The sequence below is a fragment of the Scyliorhinus canicula genome, chromosome 7 (assembly GCF_902713615.1).
Source record: "Scyliorhinus canicula chromosome 7, sScyCan1.1, whole genome shotgun sequence".
NCBI classification, from domain to species: Eukaryota; Metazoa; Chordata; class Chondrichthyes; order Carcharhiniformes; family Scyliorhinidae; genus Scyliorhinus; species Scyliorhinus canicula.
Genome location: NC_052152.1, coordinates 25,507,831 through 25,524,651, shown reverse-complemented (window position 1 = coordinate 25,524,651; position 16,821 = coordinate 25,507,831). Strand labels below are relative to the sequence as shown.

At 43.1% G+C, this 16,821-nt stretch overlaps 1 protein-coding gene across 48 annotated transcripts in view; it reads left to right on the top strand.

Annotated features, from left to right (window-relative positions):
- Positions 1–16,821, top strand: part of LOC119968801 (sodium/myo-inositol cotransporter-like) — a 37,316-nt gene that overhangs the window by 11,598 nt on the left and 8,897 nt on the right. For 13 of the 48 annotated variants that reach the window (XR_005461217.1, XR_005461229.1, XR_005461207.1 and 10 more), the window contains exons 3-4: positions 4,322–4,549; positions 15,097–16,229. The exons of 2 other annotated variants lie outside the window; for them this stretch is intronic. Coding sequence is in view for 9 of the 46 variants with exons in the window: in XM_038801602.1 (XP_038657530.1) it covers positions 4,655–6,805 (2,151 nt within the window). In the remaining 37 variants the exon portion in view is untranslated. Of the gene's footprint in view, positions 1–3,326; positions 3,385–4,321; positions 9,318–11,324; positions 11,387–15,096; positions 16,230–16,821 lie in introns of those variants that run through there. 33 more of the 48 variants (XM_038801604.1, XM_038801603.1, XM_038801601.1 and 30 more) reach the window with 10 other exon arrangements.

Here is a 16,821-nt window from a genome sequence, read left to right as displayed (position 1 = left end):
CTGAGGCTGCCACCGGCCTCTTGCCCGTCTTAGACCTCGAACGATCCAGAGCTGGGTCCAACACAATATTAAAATCCCCGCCCAAGATCAAGCCCCCCCCCCCCCCCCCCCCCCCCCCCCCCCCGTCTCCAGGTCCGGAATCCGGCTCAACATTAGCCGCATGAAGCCCGCATCGTCCCAGTTGAGGGTGTACACATTAACCAGAACCACCCGCTCCCCTTGAAACCTACCACTCACCATCACGCCACGAACGACAAGCTCTTGCCAACTAAAATCGCCACCCCTCGATTCTTCGCATCTAGCCCCGAGTGAAATACCTGTCCAACCCAGCCTCTTCTCCGCCTCACCTGATCCGCCACCCAAAGGTGCGTCTCCTGGAGCATAGCCACGTCCGCTCCCTTCAAATGCGCCAAGACCCGGGACCGCTTCGCCGGTCCATTCAGCCCCCTCGTGTTCCATGTGACCAGCCGAATCTCGGGGGTCTCTCCCCCCCCCCCCCCCCCCCCCCCCCCCCCCCCCCCGCACTGCACGTCAGCCATAGCTCTCCCTCGGCTCACCACGTGCCCGCAGAACCCCCCAGGCCTGTTCCCCACGGTGGCAGGCCCCCTTCCTAACCCCCCCCATCACCAGCAGTTCCCCTTCGGCCCCTGCAGCAGCACCATTTTCACATTTTCCTTCAAAATTTACACCCCACCCACAGACAATAAACGGTAACAAATACAAAATCAGTCCCCTTAACAATAACAACGATCTCATCCTCCCACCACCCCAAACAACGGCCCACCTGTCAACATATGCATCCAATAAAACAAACCCTCCCACGGTGGAAACAAAAAACAAAGGACAAAAAGAAGTCTGGGACCACCCATGGTCACCATTAACCTATAGTGTCTCTCTCTCTCTTTTCCCCCCCCCGCCCCCCAACACACACACACACACACACACACACACACACTCAATGCCATCCAACCTCTGAAAGAGTACCGTACATGATACCCAAGAGTTGTAAACACCTTCCCCCTCTCCAACTCCTTCCCTCCACTGTCTCTTGTAAAACACCTCCCCCCAACTTCGGTTCCTTCCCCCCCCAACTTTCCACCCCAGCTAGACCCCTCGGACCCTGTTCTGCCAGGCTCTGATGGCCGCAGCCCCCCCCCCCCACCCCCACCTCACTCCGTTCACTGGCCGGCTTAAACCGGCCAGCCTGGAGGCCCCCGCCCGGGTCCCTTTCCCTTTTGCCCGGCCCCAGGAAAGCCCAGAAATCCCCTTTAGCACACAAACCCCGCATATCCGCCTGCACCCCAAAGAGCCCTCATTTCGAGTGAAAGTCTCATCACTTCCCTTGTCCAAATATATACAACATTGGCTGCTTTTAGCGCATACACCTGCACGCAGTGAAACAAAAAAGAAGAAGAAAATACAGTCATGAGGTTACATCGGCACATGGCCATTTCTCAATTTCTCAGTTCTGCCTTCGCAAACTCCTCCGCTGCTTCCGCCGTTCCAAAATAAAAGTCCTTGAGCTTGTAAGTCACCCTCAGCTTCGCTGGATATACAATGCCGCGCTGCACCGTGCTAATGTACAGTACCCTCGTCACCCAGTTGAAGGCAGCCCGCCTCCTCGCCAGCTCCACCGTAAAGTCCTGTATACACTTATACTATTTCCAGCCCACTTCTGTTTTGCCCAGCACAGGACCTTCTCCTTCACACTGTACCTACGGAAGCACAAAGTCACTACCCTTGGCGGCTCACTCGCCTTTGGTACAGGCCTCCACAACCGATGAGCCCAATCAAATTCATATCTGGAGGGATCCTCCCGCTCCCCCAATAGTTTCGCCAGCATCGCGGCAAAATATTCAGTCGGCCAAAGTCCTTCAACTCCTTTGGGCAGCCCCACAATCCTCAAATTCTGTCGCCTGGATCTGTTTTCCAGGTCTTCCATTTTTCCTCGCAGATCCTTGTTAATTTCTATCACCTTCTGCATCACCATCGGGGTAAGTTGATCACCGTGCTGCAATAATGTCTCCTCCACTTCCTTCAGCGCCTCCCCTTGCTCCCGCACCTCCGCCACTGCGCTCGCCACCAGGGAAATTGCCTCTCCACCAGCACACTCAAAACCTCCATCATCTCCTTCCTCATTGTCTCCATGTATTTTGTAAACTGCCTTTCGAATACCGCAGCCATCACTGTAGTCATTTCTTCAGCCGTAAGCAACGCGGCCTCCCCTGGTACTCCAGCCTCCATTATACTTGGTGACCCCCGCGGTGACCTTTCCACTTCCCGACCCACCTCCAACTGTTTTTTTACGGCCGTTTTTTTTGCTCACCCTCGACATTTTCCTTTATTGTGCCTTCACTGTGCCTCCTCTGTACCTTCTCCCTGCTTTTGCCGCCTCCGTGGACCCTGGGACCGGGCTTAGAGCCCCGAAAATGCCGTTCCTGAATGGGAGCCCTCCATTGTGCGGCTGCCTCCCACCCGCCGTCACCGGAAGTCCCCCCTGCTCTGCTTTTCTACCAACCTTTCCTTGTGCAGTTCATATAATCCTAGAAGACAATCTATCTTGATTGCATATATATTATAGAACATAGAACAGTACAGCACAGAACAGGCCCTTCAGCCCTCAATGTTGTGCCGAGCCATGATCACCCTACTCAAACCCACGTATCCACCCTATACCCGTAACCCAACAACCCCCCCCTTAACCTTACTTTTATTAGGACACTACGGGCAATTTAGCATGGCCAATCCACCTAACCCGCACATCTTTGGACTGTGGGAGGAAACCGGAGCACCCGGAGGAAACCCACGCACACAGGGGGAGGACGTGCAGACTCCACACAGACAGTGACCCAGCCGGGAATCGAACCTGGGACCCTGGAGCTGTGAAGCATTTATGCTACCTACTATGCTACCCTGCTGCCCCATTATATAGTGAAATTTACTCTTTGAGAATAAATTACTATGATTTGAACTCATTTATGTGTTTATGCTCCCAGAAAAATATTTTTAAAATGTTCTCATTTGATTGCGCCATGTTTTTAGCCTATCCCCATATCCTAGTTCAGTTGTCAAATTTAGTTGTTTTGAATAATGGTCATCTGAACTGCTTTTGTTAAGCATTTTGTTAAACATTTTGCTAAGTAATATGCTTTGAAGTGTGATTCTCTTATGCTTTTAAGCAAATATAATGTACAGTAAGTACCTTTAATGAATTTGTGACCTGAATGTGTTGTCTGCTTTTGACATAACTGGACTTAGTGCCACAGCTATGCAATGCATAAACCTATGTTACCTGTTTTCTAAACTTGTGATTTGTTTTCTTGCAGTGAATTGTTGTGGAGCTCTGCTCTAGAGCTATATTGGGCTATAAATCCATGATTTTGAGTGAGGCAAATTTGCACTCTAGTTCTGTACCTGCTTAAGCAAGTTTTTGTTCAGTGGTATCATAAATCCACATGTACATTTTGACAACTCTGCATGTACACCCATTTCTACTATTTTTCATAAATCTAGAGTACCCAATGTTTTTTTTTCAATTAAGGGGCAATTTAGCATGGCCAATCCACCTATCCTGCATATCTTTGGGCTGTGGGGGTGAGACCCACACACACACTGGGTGAATGTGCAAACTCCACACAGACAGGGAACCGGGATTGAAACCGGGTCCTCAGTGCTGTGAGGCAGCAGTGCTAATCATTGTGCCACTGTGCTGCCCATACACCCATTTGTACAACTGGTTTTATACTTGTGGTTTATGGTTTCACAAGCCACAACAGAATGAAACTTGTGTTTGGAAAAATTGGATTTGGGCTTCCTGCAAGTGATGCACACTTCAAGGCACAATCTTTTTATTAAATCTTAACTTTCATTTGGCATTCTAAGTGGAATTGAGAAATTGCAAATAAAATGGTGTATAAATTGTCTGGCACTGGCTTAACTAAAGTAGATTATTTGTCTCATGATTGTTACAACTAGCGTTTGCATAGCTTGATTTCTTTTTCATCAAGCACCCAGTCTAAAGTGTACTTTTATAATTCCAGTTTTCTTTCCATACCCTGGATGCTTTCATTTATTCCATTACGAGTATTTGTTGCCACATTCACCTTTTTAATTGTGGTGGGCTGTGAAAGAATGTCAGGTGATAGTAATCTACGTGTTTGGCTTTCCCTACCATTTTTTACAATAGTCTTTTTAGCATATTATTTGTGTGTAAGATTTTTAGATAGTAGTTATATTTGTTTTCCAGACATTTAACTTTTAATTTAGGTATGAGCCCGATGAGTATCATTCTAATATACTCTTTGTCTTTGCTGTCTTGCAGGAGTGTAACTCTATTCCTCACTAGACCTGTCAGCAACAGCTAAGAAATTCAACACCAACAAATTAAGCACTGGCAGTCTTGTGGAATGCTACTAAAAAGAGCATGAGAAATAGTCAGAAGTGAAGTTAACAAGATAAATAGTAGTTGGCATCCCAGTACCTGTACAACTGGAATCCCATAATTTCGATCAGGGCAGCAAACTAAAGGACAGTTTTACCATTCTGTATTGTATGTTCTTTTTCTCCCCTTTTTATTTTACTGCTGTCAAATATCAGGGTTGGCCATTGCCTAAATATCCTTTTGTAAACTGAATTAAATCTGTACTGTAATAAAATGTTTGGGTTAATGGAAACAGCTGACTTGGCTGTTGTAGGATTTTATTTTGTTCTTGTATTGTGCATTGGGTTTTTTGTGATGTGGAAATCTAACAGAAGTACTGTGAGTGGGTACTTTCTTGCAGGACGCTCCATGACCTGGGTAGCAATAGGTGCTTCATTGTTTGTCAGCAATATTGGCAGTGAACACTTTATTGGGTTAGCAGGATCTGGAGCAGCCAGTGGGTTTGCAGTGGGAGCTTGGGAGTTAAATGCAATGTTGATTTTACAGGTGTTAGGTTGGATTTTCATCCCTGTCTATATCAGGTCTGGTGTATATACCATGCCACAATACCTTTCCAAACGTTATGGCGGTAACAGGATAAAAATCTATTTTGCATTGTTGTCCTTGCTATTGTATGTTTTCACAAAGCTTTCCATTGATTTGTATGCTGGTGCACTGTTCATCCGGGCCTCACTGGGCTGGGACCTGTATCTCTCTATCATCGTTTTGATTGGATTGACTGCAGTGTTAACTGTCACAGGAGGACTTGTGGCTGTCATCTACACCGATGTTCTGCAGGCCATTCTTATGATTGGTGGAGCTTTAACATTGATGGTTGTGGGAATGGTCAAGGTGGGAGGTTTTGAAGAACTCAAACGTCAATACATGCTAGCCTCACCAAATGTTACAGCAGTAATTGCTTCTTTCAACCTAAGTTCTACCAATACTTGCCGTATTCACCCAAAAGAAGACTCTCTCAGGATGTTACGTGAACCGACTGATGAGGATATTCCTTGGCCTGGTTTCCTGTTGGGTCAAACACCAGCTTCTGTTTGGTATTGGTGTGCTGACCAAGTCATTGTGCAGCGTGTTTTGGCAGCAAAAAATATTGCTCATGCCAAAGGAGCCACCCTGATGGCTGGTTTTCTGAAACTCTTGCCTATGTTTATCATAGTTGTTCCAGGCATGATTTCCAGAGTTCTTTTTACTGATGAGATTGCTTGCATTAATCCAGAGCACTGTATGCAAGTATGTGGAAGCAGAGCAGGTTGCTCAAATATTGCCTACCCACGATTAGCATTGGGAATCTTGCCTGTAGGTCTTCGAGGCCTAATGATGGCCGTCATGATAGCAGCTTTAATGAGTGATTTGGATTCCATATTCAACAGTGGCAGCACCATATTTACCCTGGATATTTACAAGCATATTCGAAAGGCTGCTAGCCCTCGAGAACTTATGATAGTAGGTCGTCTATTTGTTGTTTTCATGGTAGTTGTAAGCATTGCTTGGGTTCCTATAATTGTAGAGATGCAGGGAGGACAAATGTACCTTTACATTCAGGAGGTAGCAGATTATCTCACTCCCCCGGTGGCAGCCCTGTTTCTTCTTGGTATTTTCTGGAAGCGCTGTAATGAGCAGGGAGCTTTCTGTGGAGGGTTGCTTGGATCTATTTTGGGAATCACACGTTTGATACTTGCTTTTGTATATCACATACCAGAATGTGACCAGTCTGACACCAGACCAGGTTTTATCAGAAACATTCACTACATGTATGTAGCAGCAGTTTTGTTTTGGACCACTGTTATTACAGCAGTAGTAGTGAGTCTGCTGACCCCTCCTCCTTCCAGAGACTTGATTTGCAATACCACATTTTGGGCATTAAAAGACATACAAATCATTGAAAGTTGCCAGAAGGAAGAATCTAATCAGTTAACAGACAAAAGTTTGGTAACATGTAGTGAAAGCAGATGTGATGATATTTCTGATTGTAAGCACAAAGATGATGATTCATCTCCACTGGCTGGTCAAATAGAATTAGTTCTGTTAATGCCTGAAAATGGTGATCCCAAGTCTCTGAGCTCCACATGTTTTATTGAAGATCAGACACAAAATGACTGTTTTATAAATGGCCAAACAACTGCTGTGGATGAAATGGACAAAGAGGAACATGACTTGCAAAGGAGAAACATGTGGTGGCGATGTTTTGATCAATGCTGTGGAATTAAAAGTTACAGTATGAAAAAAAACACCCAAGATTCTGTAGAAAGTGAAGCTATTTCCTTCGAAATGTTGCAGGAGAGTCCAAAAATTAAATTCTTACTAAATGTTGGACTTGTTGTTGTATGGTCCATTGGCATATTCATGTTTATCTATTTTTCTCTGTAAAATGAAACAATTATGTGGTTGTGTTCCCATTCCCCTGCCATAAAGTGATGTTCCCTTTTTTTTGGGTCAAGTTTTGAAAAAGTTTAAAAAGGTCAGGCTATAGTTTTGGAGTCACTTTAGTTAAATGATGATACATTTTTACTTTTATGTTTGTTGAATTAATCTGTTTAGTTTGTAATGGGTTTATGTAATGAGAGACCAGCATTTGAAACTCCCTATTTGATAAGGCAGTATCTGTTTCTTCCTGTTCTAGTTTCATCAAAATGTTGGCATATGCAGCTTAATAATGATTGGCTGGGATAAGTATGGATCTGAGTTGGTTTCAGATGTAGCTGTTGCGACATGAATTCCCAAAACCAATATGCGACCCCGCATACATTGTAAATTAATTCTTTGTTGCTAATTAAAATCAGCCATATAATTTAGAAGTTAATTACTTTTTATTTTTCGTCTAGTGCATAATTGAGTTGTTGCTGAAGTTGGAGAGTGACGATGCAACAGACTGATAGTTGTAAAAGAATAATGTGCGAGTTGCTGCACAAATCTGAAATTAGAATGTTTTTTGGGACGATGATTGCAGTGTAGGGCAAGGACAGTAGAATAATTGCTGTACATTTTGCATTCTTTTTAATATAAAAATGTTACTTGCACAGAAAAAATACAAAACTTAATGCAAAGTGTACCCCTTCATCAGCACCTGGTGTATACTTTCTGAAGTTCTGCATCCTATAATTGAAATGAGAATCTAGCCACATAATTGTCTGTCCGGCTATTGCCCAAATATCCTCTTTCATTATGGCCCTATCTCAAACTCCTTTCCTTTTGAAGTATTTGGACATGTCTCTGCTTGCATTGCTTCTGAAACAACCTCCTTCAGTCTGGTTACTACCTGCTAGTGATACTTGCCAAAATCTTGAATAACATTTTCTGTCATTACAGTCATGGTTCTCTGTCTTCTTGAATTATACATGGCTGAAAACTCTACCTTCCAGTGCCTCTTCTCTGGTTCCATCCAAAGCAATCCCAGATGCAATGAGTGCATCTTTAAAATGGTTTTTCGTCCATCTGTGAATTGTCATTTGTGAAGTGACCACTCCTTTTGATGGATCTGATCTGCTAGGATAGACTTCCTTTCATGTCTTTTGAAGACTCAACTCGCCACCAATTCTCTCAATCCCTTGAATTCCTTTGTATCTGTCAGGCAGCTTTGATAAATCCTGTAAGTGCCTAATTTTCTTCAACAAACCAAAGTGAAAATCATTATTTTGGGCAACTGATATCATTTATTTTATGGTTGTTTCTAACCTTGGTGTAATATTTAATACTGAGCAGAGCTTTTATCTGCATCCTATACATTATTGAGATTGCTTATTTCCAATAAGCAACATTACACATCTTAGCTCCTATGTCTGCTCGAACCCTTGTGTATGCTATGTATGTATCCATAATATCTATTATAATGCCCTCCTTGTTAGTCTGCTATTCTCCATTTATAAACACATAGAAACTTCGAAAATAGGAACAGGGGCGACCATTCGACCTTCGAGAAAGCAGGATTAGGGTATTTCCAACTTGGTACCCTAACCCTGCTTTCCCCTCATCCTTTGATTTCCTGCGCCATTAGTGTCATATCTAACTGCTTCTTGACAGTGTTAACACCTGTTATCTAAAACCCTGCTTACTCTCTGCATTTTCATTTGCCACCTCTTCCAACTTGCTAAACTCTAGTGATTTTCCCCCCATCCCACTCCTTGAATCACCAAATAATTTAATGTTCTTGCCCCACTCCGCAAATTCCTTCAGCTTTATAACTGGGTTTGTGCCTATTCATTCTTATCTTATTTTCCTCCCACCATTGTTTATTGACTGCATCACTTCTACTCTCTAACTCAACCCTTCAGTCAAGTTTTTCATCTCTTAATCTTTATGGCTCTGCATGTGGTCACACTGCAAAGCACTGTGGGACTTGTTTACTTTTGAAGGCACTCAACAGATGCAGATTATTAATGCAATAAATTCAGAACAAATCGAGCATAGTAAATTTTGCATTTAAATAGTTGGTTTAGTATTACAATGTGGACCATAAAATTTGGGCAAATTGATCTATTTGTTTCAAAAGACCGTGACTTCTTAGTGACCCCCTCCCCTAAGGTACTGTTCATGCTATGCATTTAAAATTTGATTTTTAAAAGGTATTTCAGTTGGCTGAAACTGTCTGGTTTAACTTGCTGAGGTGTCTCCAACCTGTTGAATTATTTAGCATTGCAGCTTGCCTTCCTGCCTACTTGTTCACTGTACTCTCCTACTGCTGGAAAACATCATCAAGGTGGCAGTTTAGGCTCCAAGTAGACTATATTTGCACAATTCTAATTTACAGAAGCAAACATTCAGTTGAATAATCAGCAGCTTTTAAAAACTTTTGAATACGCCTAAATGTCCAATCTTCCAGGCTTTGGTGATTGTGATGGGGAGAAGTCTTTTTTTACTCCATGGAGTCTTGTTTCGCTGTGATGTGAAAACAAAAAAAGTGAGCTTTTTAAACTTAGCGCCAGGAAGAACCAGCAACGTGCAGCATTTGAAAAGAACTCTGTATTCTTTAATTACTTTCGTGTCTCATGCAGTTTTGTCTAGAAATGCTCAATGTCTCTTTTTACATCTACAAACTTCATGTGCAGTTAGCATTTCAAAGCCAGGAAGGAATTTCTGAAGCAAATAAGATGTAATCTGTTCTGAGCCCAGACACCTCACTTATGTGCTTCTTTTCCTTTCACACATTCTTGAATAGACAATTGGATATTGTTTTGCATAAATTTAACTCATTTCTTCATCTCTAGCCCTATCCTCCATTCTGCACTAAGAAGCCACAATTAACATATCACTTGAAATTTTGATAGACCAACATATTTTGAATTTAATTAAATTAGAGATGGTTTGGGCAGCACGGTGGCCTAGTGGTTAGCACAACCGCCTCACGGCGCTGAGGTCCCAGGTTCGATCCCGGCTCTGGGTCACTGTCCGTGTGGAGTTTGCACATTCTCCCCGTGTCTGCGTGGGTTTCGCCCCCACAACCCAAAAACGTGCAAGCTAGGTGGATTGGCCACGCTAAATTGCCCCTTAATTGGAAAAAATGATTGGGTACACTAAATTTATTAAAAAAAAATTAGAGATGGTTTTGATGCTTTCATTTTTCATTGAATATTCAAATATAACTAATTATACAATGGTATATTTTTGAATGTTGCATTTTTGAACATTGCATAAAAATGAAATCTGTGGCTGTGCAAAGCTAAGTGCTAATTTTATTTTAAACTTATTAATCAGTATACGCCAGTGATGTTACTTAAGGTTAAGGATGGGCTGCAATGATTCATAGATGTGCAATATGAGAAATTATGCAATTTGACATATCGTGTATTGTAGTTCCATAAAAGTCACTTTTGCAGTGCAGTTGCAGACTAAGCATAATTGATTTGCTGGAAATTAGATGCACTAAGACTTTATTGGACATTGTCAACTCATCTGATTGTGCTTGAAGAGTTGAAAGAAAAATGAGTGATTTTTTTAAAAAATGCTTTCAATGGAGAAATTAAAGCTGGATTGTGCATCTTTCTTTCTTGGTAACTTGAAAGAAAACTCAAAATAAATAAACAAAAGCTTACAATCAGCAATATTAGGCCCATTCTTCCAAAATTTAATGGTCAGTCTTGGATGTCTGGCAACAATGCACATTTAGCACAGTACTCAAGGTGATAGAAATATGAAACGGAACTTGTGACTTATGAATCTGTCATATATGATGGCCAAGATAATAGAGTGAGGAAAATAAATTTAAATGGGAAGGATATTTTTAGATACCAAATATTATTTGCTTAACTTAATTTACCAGTTTTGTAAAGCACAGGCTGAGCAAATATGAAGGCACTGTATTGTGGAAATGCTTATAATGGGGTAACAGAAAAATTGTCCCAGGCTTCCCCTTGATTCAATGGGATAGTCTGTTCGACTTGAGTGCGGCAAAGAATTTGTCACAGAGGGCTAGTACGTTGTAAGTAATGCAGCTTTGGGAATGTGCTTTTAAGTATTTCACCGTTGATGTGACCAGTGGTAAACTAGGGAAGTTAGTTGGACTTGTGTAGCTAGGTTAGAGATATTGCACTACTCTGGGCTTTTGGTGGGCGGTAAGAATTTAAAAGTTATGTTAACTTGGCCAGTTTCTTTGGAGGGGTGGGATGGCAGCTGAAATCTGAGTGGTAGGTCTGTTAATTTTTTTTTAAACTGAAATTTCCCTCATCCTAGTATAGGAACATAATGCTTCGTCAGCCACTGCTCGCTTATGCGCATGATTTTCCACCCAGGAAACTCTGCGTCACTGGTCATGGGTTCTGTGGATCTTTGTGTGCCTGATGAGTCCTATCCTAGAGCTGCATCTTTGACCACACATTTAACTGATGTTTCTGGGAGGTAAAATTGGTCCTTTGTACTGGATCACTCTCATTTGTTTCTCTGGCTCCTTTTCCAGACCTCCTTGCTGTTGGGTGTTCTCGAAGAATTGTATTCCTTCAATCAGGGTATTCCTCCCAGGTAGGTTTCTTCTGAGCAAGGGTCTCCCAGGCATTGACGTCTGTGTTGCATTTCTTGAGGTAAGCCTCTAGGGTGTCTTTGAAGCTTACTTTGTCCTTCTCTAGTTCAAGTGCCTTCTTTCAATTGGGTGAAGATGATTTGCTTTGTCAATTGGGACTCTGGCATCCTAAGCACTGCCGGCCCAGTGTAGTTGGTTTTGAATGATTATGGCCCCTATGCTGGTGTTTTTGGCACCCAAGGATACTCGTGTTAGTATGCCTATCCTCCCAGCTGATGCGGAGAATCCGTCTCCTCACCGCGATGATGGTACCGTTCCAGGGTTTTGAGGTGGTGCCTGTACGTAGTCCAGGTTTCTGAGCCGTATAGAAGAGTTGGGAGGAAAACTGCCTTGTATACAAGGATCTCGGCATGGATGTCATGGTCAACCGAATGTGCTCCTCGCGGATTGGATAGGATGTTGGATTTCTGTGTCGATGTCAGCCTTGGATAAGAGGTGATTCCCCAGGTAAGGGAAATGTTACACATTTGGGAGGGTTTCTCCATTGATCTTGATGGAAGGAAAGACTGGTGGCTGGATTCTCTGCCGTTGGGATGCTCCATTTTGCCGACAGCCTGGGCGATTCCTGAAGGCGTGCAGCTTCCCCACAATGGGAAGCCCCATTGACCAGCCGGTGAAATGCAACATCTTACCGGCGTGCTGAACCAGAAATCTGGTGTGGCGGGACGGAGAATCCAGCCCCAGGTCTTTCCTGGGGTGGGTTTGTAAAGGACTTCAATTTTCCTGAGGTTGAGGCCGAGACAAGTTTCTTTAGTATGCTTCTCCAAAGGTATCAAGCATGGCTTGGATTCTCTAGTGAGAGCAGAGATAGCTTTGACATCCGTATATTGAACTGGATGAGGTTGAAATGTTTTTCGTCCATCCTGTAGACTGTCCACTCCACTGGAAAATTTCTTGACAAGGTGAAGGATTGTGGCGATGGAGATGGAGAAAAGGTTTGGGGTGATGACCCATTCCAGTCTTGATCTTAAAAGTTTCTGTCTTTGAGGGCTGTTGTCAACCTGTCGTTGTGGAGGAGTCCGAGGATGAATTTCTCTCTGCCTTTGACAGGGTCTTCCATAGCACAGCACTTCCCAAATGAGTTCTCCTCTTTGTGTTGCTGGTGATGTTGTTTTGCAAGGCGTGGAGAGCTTTCCTCTTGTCAATGGAGTCTGGAATAAAACAAATACAAGTACAGCACAGGAATGGTGTTGCTGTTCTCGTCAAATCGGTCTTGGTGTTTCCTGGTCTTGTAGCTGATGGCTTCTTCGCAGGTTGAGATAATAGCTGTCTTCAGCTCTCCAGTTTTCCCCTCTTTCATTCGAATGACTGCTTTGGCGATTTTGGTGAAGACGTTGTTGAAAGCTTGCTTGCATGCTTGGCTATTGAAGCTGTACAACGTTGATCTTATTTTCGGATTTGTTTCTTCATCTGCTTCTGGTGGAGTTTGATGGACATAGAGGTGTGAATTAGCCGATGGTCTGCCAAGCATTAGACTGCACTGGTCATTACTTTAGTACTGAGGGCATCCATTGGCTTCGGGATCAGACGATGATTTAGTCAATCATGTGCCACTGCTTTGATCGCGGAAGTCTTCGGGGAAAACACTTTTTGGCAGAATAGTATGTTAGTGATGACAAGCTGGTGTGGTCATGTTTTGCTAAGCAAGACAACCCTGTTAGAGTTTCAGTTCCCAACTCCTCCCTTTTTGATCTTTTCTGGAATTAGAATCATAGAATTTACTGTGCAGAAGGAGGCCATTCAGGCCATCGAGTCTGCACCCTATTAAAGCCCACGTATCTACCCTACTCTATGGGGCTGGTTTAGCACAGTGGTCTAAACAGCTGGCTTGTAATGTAGAACAAGGCCAGCAGTGCGGGTTCAATTCCTGTACTGGCGTTCCCGAACAGGGGCCGGAATGTGGCGACTAGGAGCTTTTCACAGTAACTTCATTGAAGCCTACTCATGACAATAAGCAATTATTATTATTATTATCCCAGTATTCCCCACTTTGGACACTAAGGGCTATTTGGCGTGGCCAATCCACATAACCCGCACATCTTTGGACTGTGGGAGGAAACCGGAACAACCAGAGGAAACCCACACAGACACTGGGAGAACGTGCAAACTCTGCACAGACAGTGACCCAGCCGGGAATCGAACCTTGGACCCTGGAGCTGTGAAGAAACTGTGCTAACCACTATGCTACCGTGCTGCCCTTCAGGAGTCCTTTCTGACACGAGCATTGAAGTCCCCAGGGAGGATGATCTCCAACATTCCTAAGGAGGATATGGTGTCCAGAGTGGAATAAAAGCCGCCTTTGAATTCCTCATTTGCATCAAGGGTTGGGGTGTAGGCATTAGCATCCGTTGCCTGTTAGTTCTTGGCAAGATGTAGACGAGAATTATGAAGCGTTGAAGCCGACAGAGAGCTCAGAGTTGGCTGATGCTCATTCCTGATGATTAATCCAATTCCTTACACCCTGGGCTGATCCTCCAGTTTTTCCTCTCCAGAAGAAGGTGTAGCCACCACTGCCCTCCCTCAGCTGACCTCCGCCTGCTCTTCGGGTCTCTTGGGCAGCGACATGAATGTTAAAGTTCCTCAGTTCACGGGCAACAAGGGCAGTTCTCTGTTCCGGTTGATTTGTTCTGCACATTCGTTTATGCATTCCAGGTTCTGAGATTGAGTTAACTTTGTTTCTCTAACCGCTGGGAGATGAGCATGCTGCATGTGGTTTCTCAGCCAGATTGGAGACTGAACAGACTTTTTAGGGCACCTTTTCGAACTCCTCACCCCATGAGGGGTGAGCAGAATGGATCCTGAATAGGGCTGCTTAGTCATGAAGAAAGCTCTCCTGTTCCTATTCCAAGAGCGATACGACTGAATCAAACTCCACCACCTACATGCCGATCTGAAGTTAGGGACTTCTGTCCTTGTAATCTGTCGTCCCCGTCACCTCTCATAGATTGCTGTGGGGTTTATCTGTGTGGGAGGTGTGTTGGTTTCCTCCATGCAGACCCCTGTGCGGAACATCTTTAATGTGGGAATTCTGTTGCACATAAACTGACACCCAATACTTGACAGAAAATAGATTATGTTCCAGTGGCAAGGGAATATCTGATTGTGGATCTTCTATTCCTGCAGCCTTCTACCATCGCAGGTGTTGATGTTGCATTTACGGCTTCCACCTGATCTGTTGAGGACTTATTTTATATCGCTTGGATCCCTCTCTGTTAACTGTCCAGTTTTAAGGTGTGTGGGTAATGGAAACCGAGGAGTAGGCGATAAGTCTAGTAATCCATAATTATAGCTGCAACCTTACCCAGTCATGGTAGCAAAATACAACAACAAAAGCAAAAGTAGATTTCAAGATCCAAATAGCTATATTTGTAGGTTTTGCCAAGTCCTTGTTTCTTGTGAACTTGTTTTGCTGCTATCAATTGCTTAACATGCAACATTTGGATCTTGTGCTTTGGTACAGTCATCTATCCTCGCCTCTTTCCTCTTCCCATTATGTGGGCACATGGAATGCTCTGACAACCCTAACCTTAATATTTCCTCTGAGGAAGGGGGTCACCGGAGGTCAGCCAGATTGGCTTGCCAGCACCAGAGGTGCAAGGTGGCACACCCCTTAATCTCATGCCTGTATAAAAATCAAAATGCTTCTGCTTAGTTTTCCCAGAAATAATACTGGCTGCACCCCTGCACTCCATGAAGGAAACAAATCAGTAAATAACACTAAATACAGCAAGATTTTGAGTACATCCTCTGCGGCAAGAGATTTCTCGGGTTTCAAAAAGAGAAAAAGGTAAAGTTGGCTTAAGTAACTGAGATAGAATGAAATCCAAGTATTTGCATACTATTAAATATGGCGATGCTGAAAGACGACTATACGAAGATTATAATTTGATGATTGCATATAACGAGTGAAACAATGTTTTCAGATTGAGGTTAGATGCAAAGGATACTGTGCTGCCATCTGAGCATGGATAGCAAGTGAATAAAGTGCTTCAATATGATAAGTGGAGTTCATTGATAAATATTTATTTTAATGTTGAGCAGTCTTAGAAGGTGCATCTTAACTTCTCCGACCTGTTAACGGTATCACTCTTCTTCAGGGTTGTTGAGGTGATAGTAATTCCCATGGTTTATTCCTTGCGTTGCTTGCTATGGAATTCTGTCTCAAATGGTGGGTCCTGTCCTTTTTCAACTGTTTTTCGAGTGGATTTTTACTTTGATCTGTTTAGTCCTGTAGATTCTGAGAAATAATTTCTGCATTGTACCTAATTTGAGAATTCCCAAACAAGCAGCCTCTTGATGAGATGCAGACCAACACCTGGAATTCAGTTAATTTCAGTGAGGTAAAAGTTTAAATGGCAGCCTAATCTGCCATAATTCGGGTGATCAACATTAGCCCAAAGAAAACTTGACTTCAGGAACTAATAGTGGCTTCATTGAGATCAACGAGTTGAATGGAACTTATGATCGTAACCTAGGAAATTTCCCATTTCAGTCCATTTTACTTTTGTCAGGCAAACTAACCTATACATACACCTACCCATGCAGTTCTGGACATCTATCCTTCACCCTGGTAAATACAATGCGGATGTTAGTCATAAATGGAATTTTTAAATCATGATTTAAGTTCAGATTGATGGACACTCGCCTTAAATCAGTGGTTCCCAGCTGGTTAGTAAATGTTGCTAAGTTAGCTTTACAATATTTTATTGCAGACTCTGCATATCAGTGATAGTATACTGTTTTCTCCATTCTCACAGGTTCTATTTCCATATTGACATGATCCAGGTGTGTAATTTGCATGTGAATTATGTTCATTGCTACATTGATAATGTTGACTGTCTCCAACTGCTTCAGTCATCTTATCCCTAAACTTGTTATTGGGTAAATCTGACTCAGCAGTTTTGAGGGGATTTTGCAACATTATTTTAGACAAATTTTCAGGACCCTATTGAGTCTAGTTAAGGATCCAATAAGATGTTTTTGTGTGAGCACTTCATAGCCTGTTTGGCTTTGCTTGATGAATGCACTGTAACCTGAAGCACGCCTGTCAGAGAATGGAGCCTTGGTGAGATACTATTTTGAATGCATTGGTCTCAGGTAAGGCAGAGCATCTCTATTTTTATGAAACCAACCTTAACGAGCATGGGAACAAGTTTTTCCCATGAATTTTGGCTTTTTCTTAAATCTTATTTAGGAAGTAAAAATGACTTTCATTGTACCTGCATCAATGGCCTCCTCCTGTCAGCAGCTGCGTGCTGCCCGACACAAGATTATGATGAAACAGTGTGGAGGTGTGTTCTTTCTCAAATTGGTGATCCACCTAGATGCCAAATCAAAGTGACTTGTAGTTGAGTGGTGGTCTGTGAAATACAGTTTG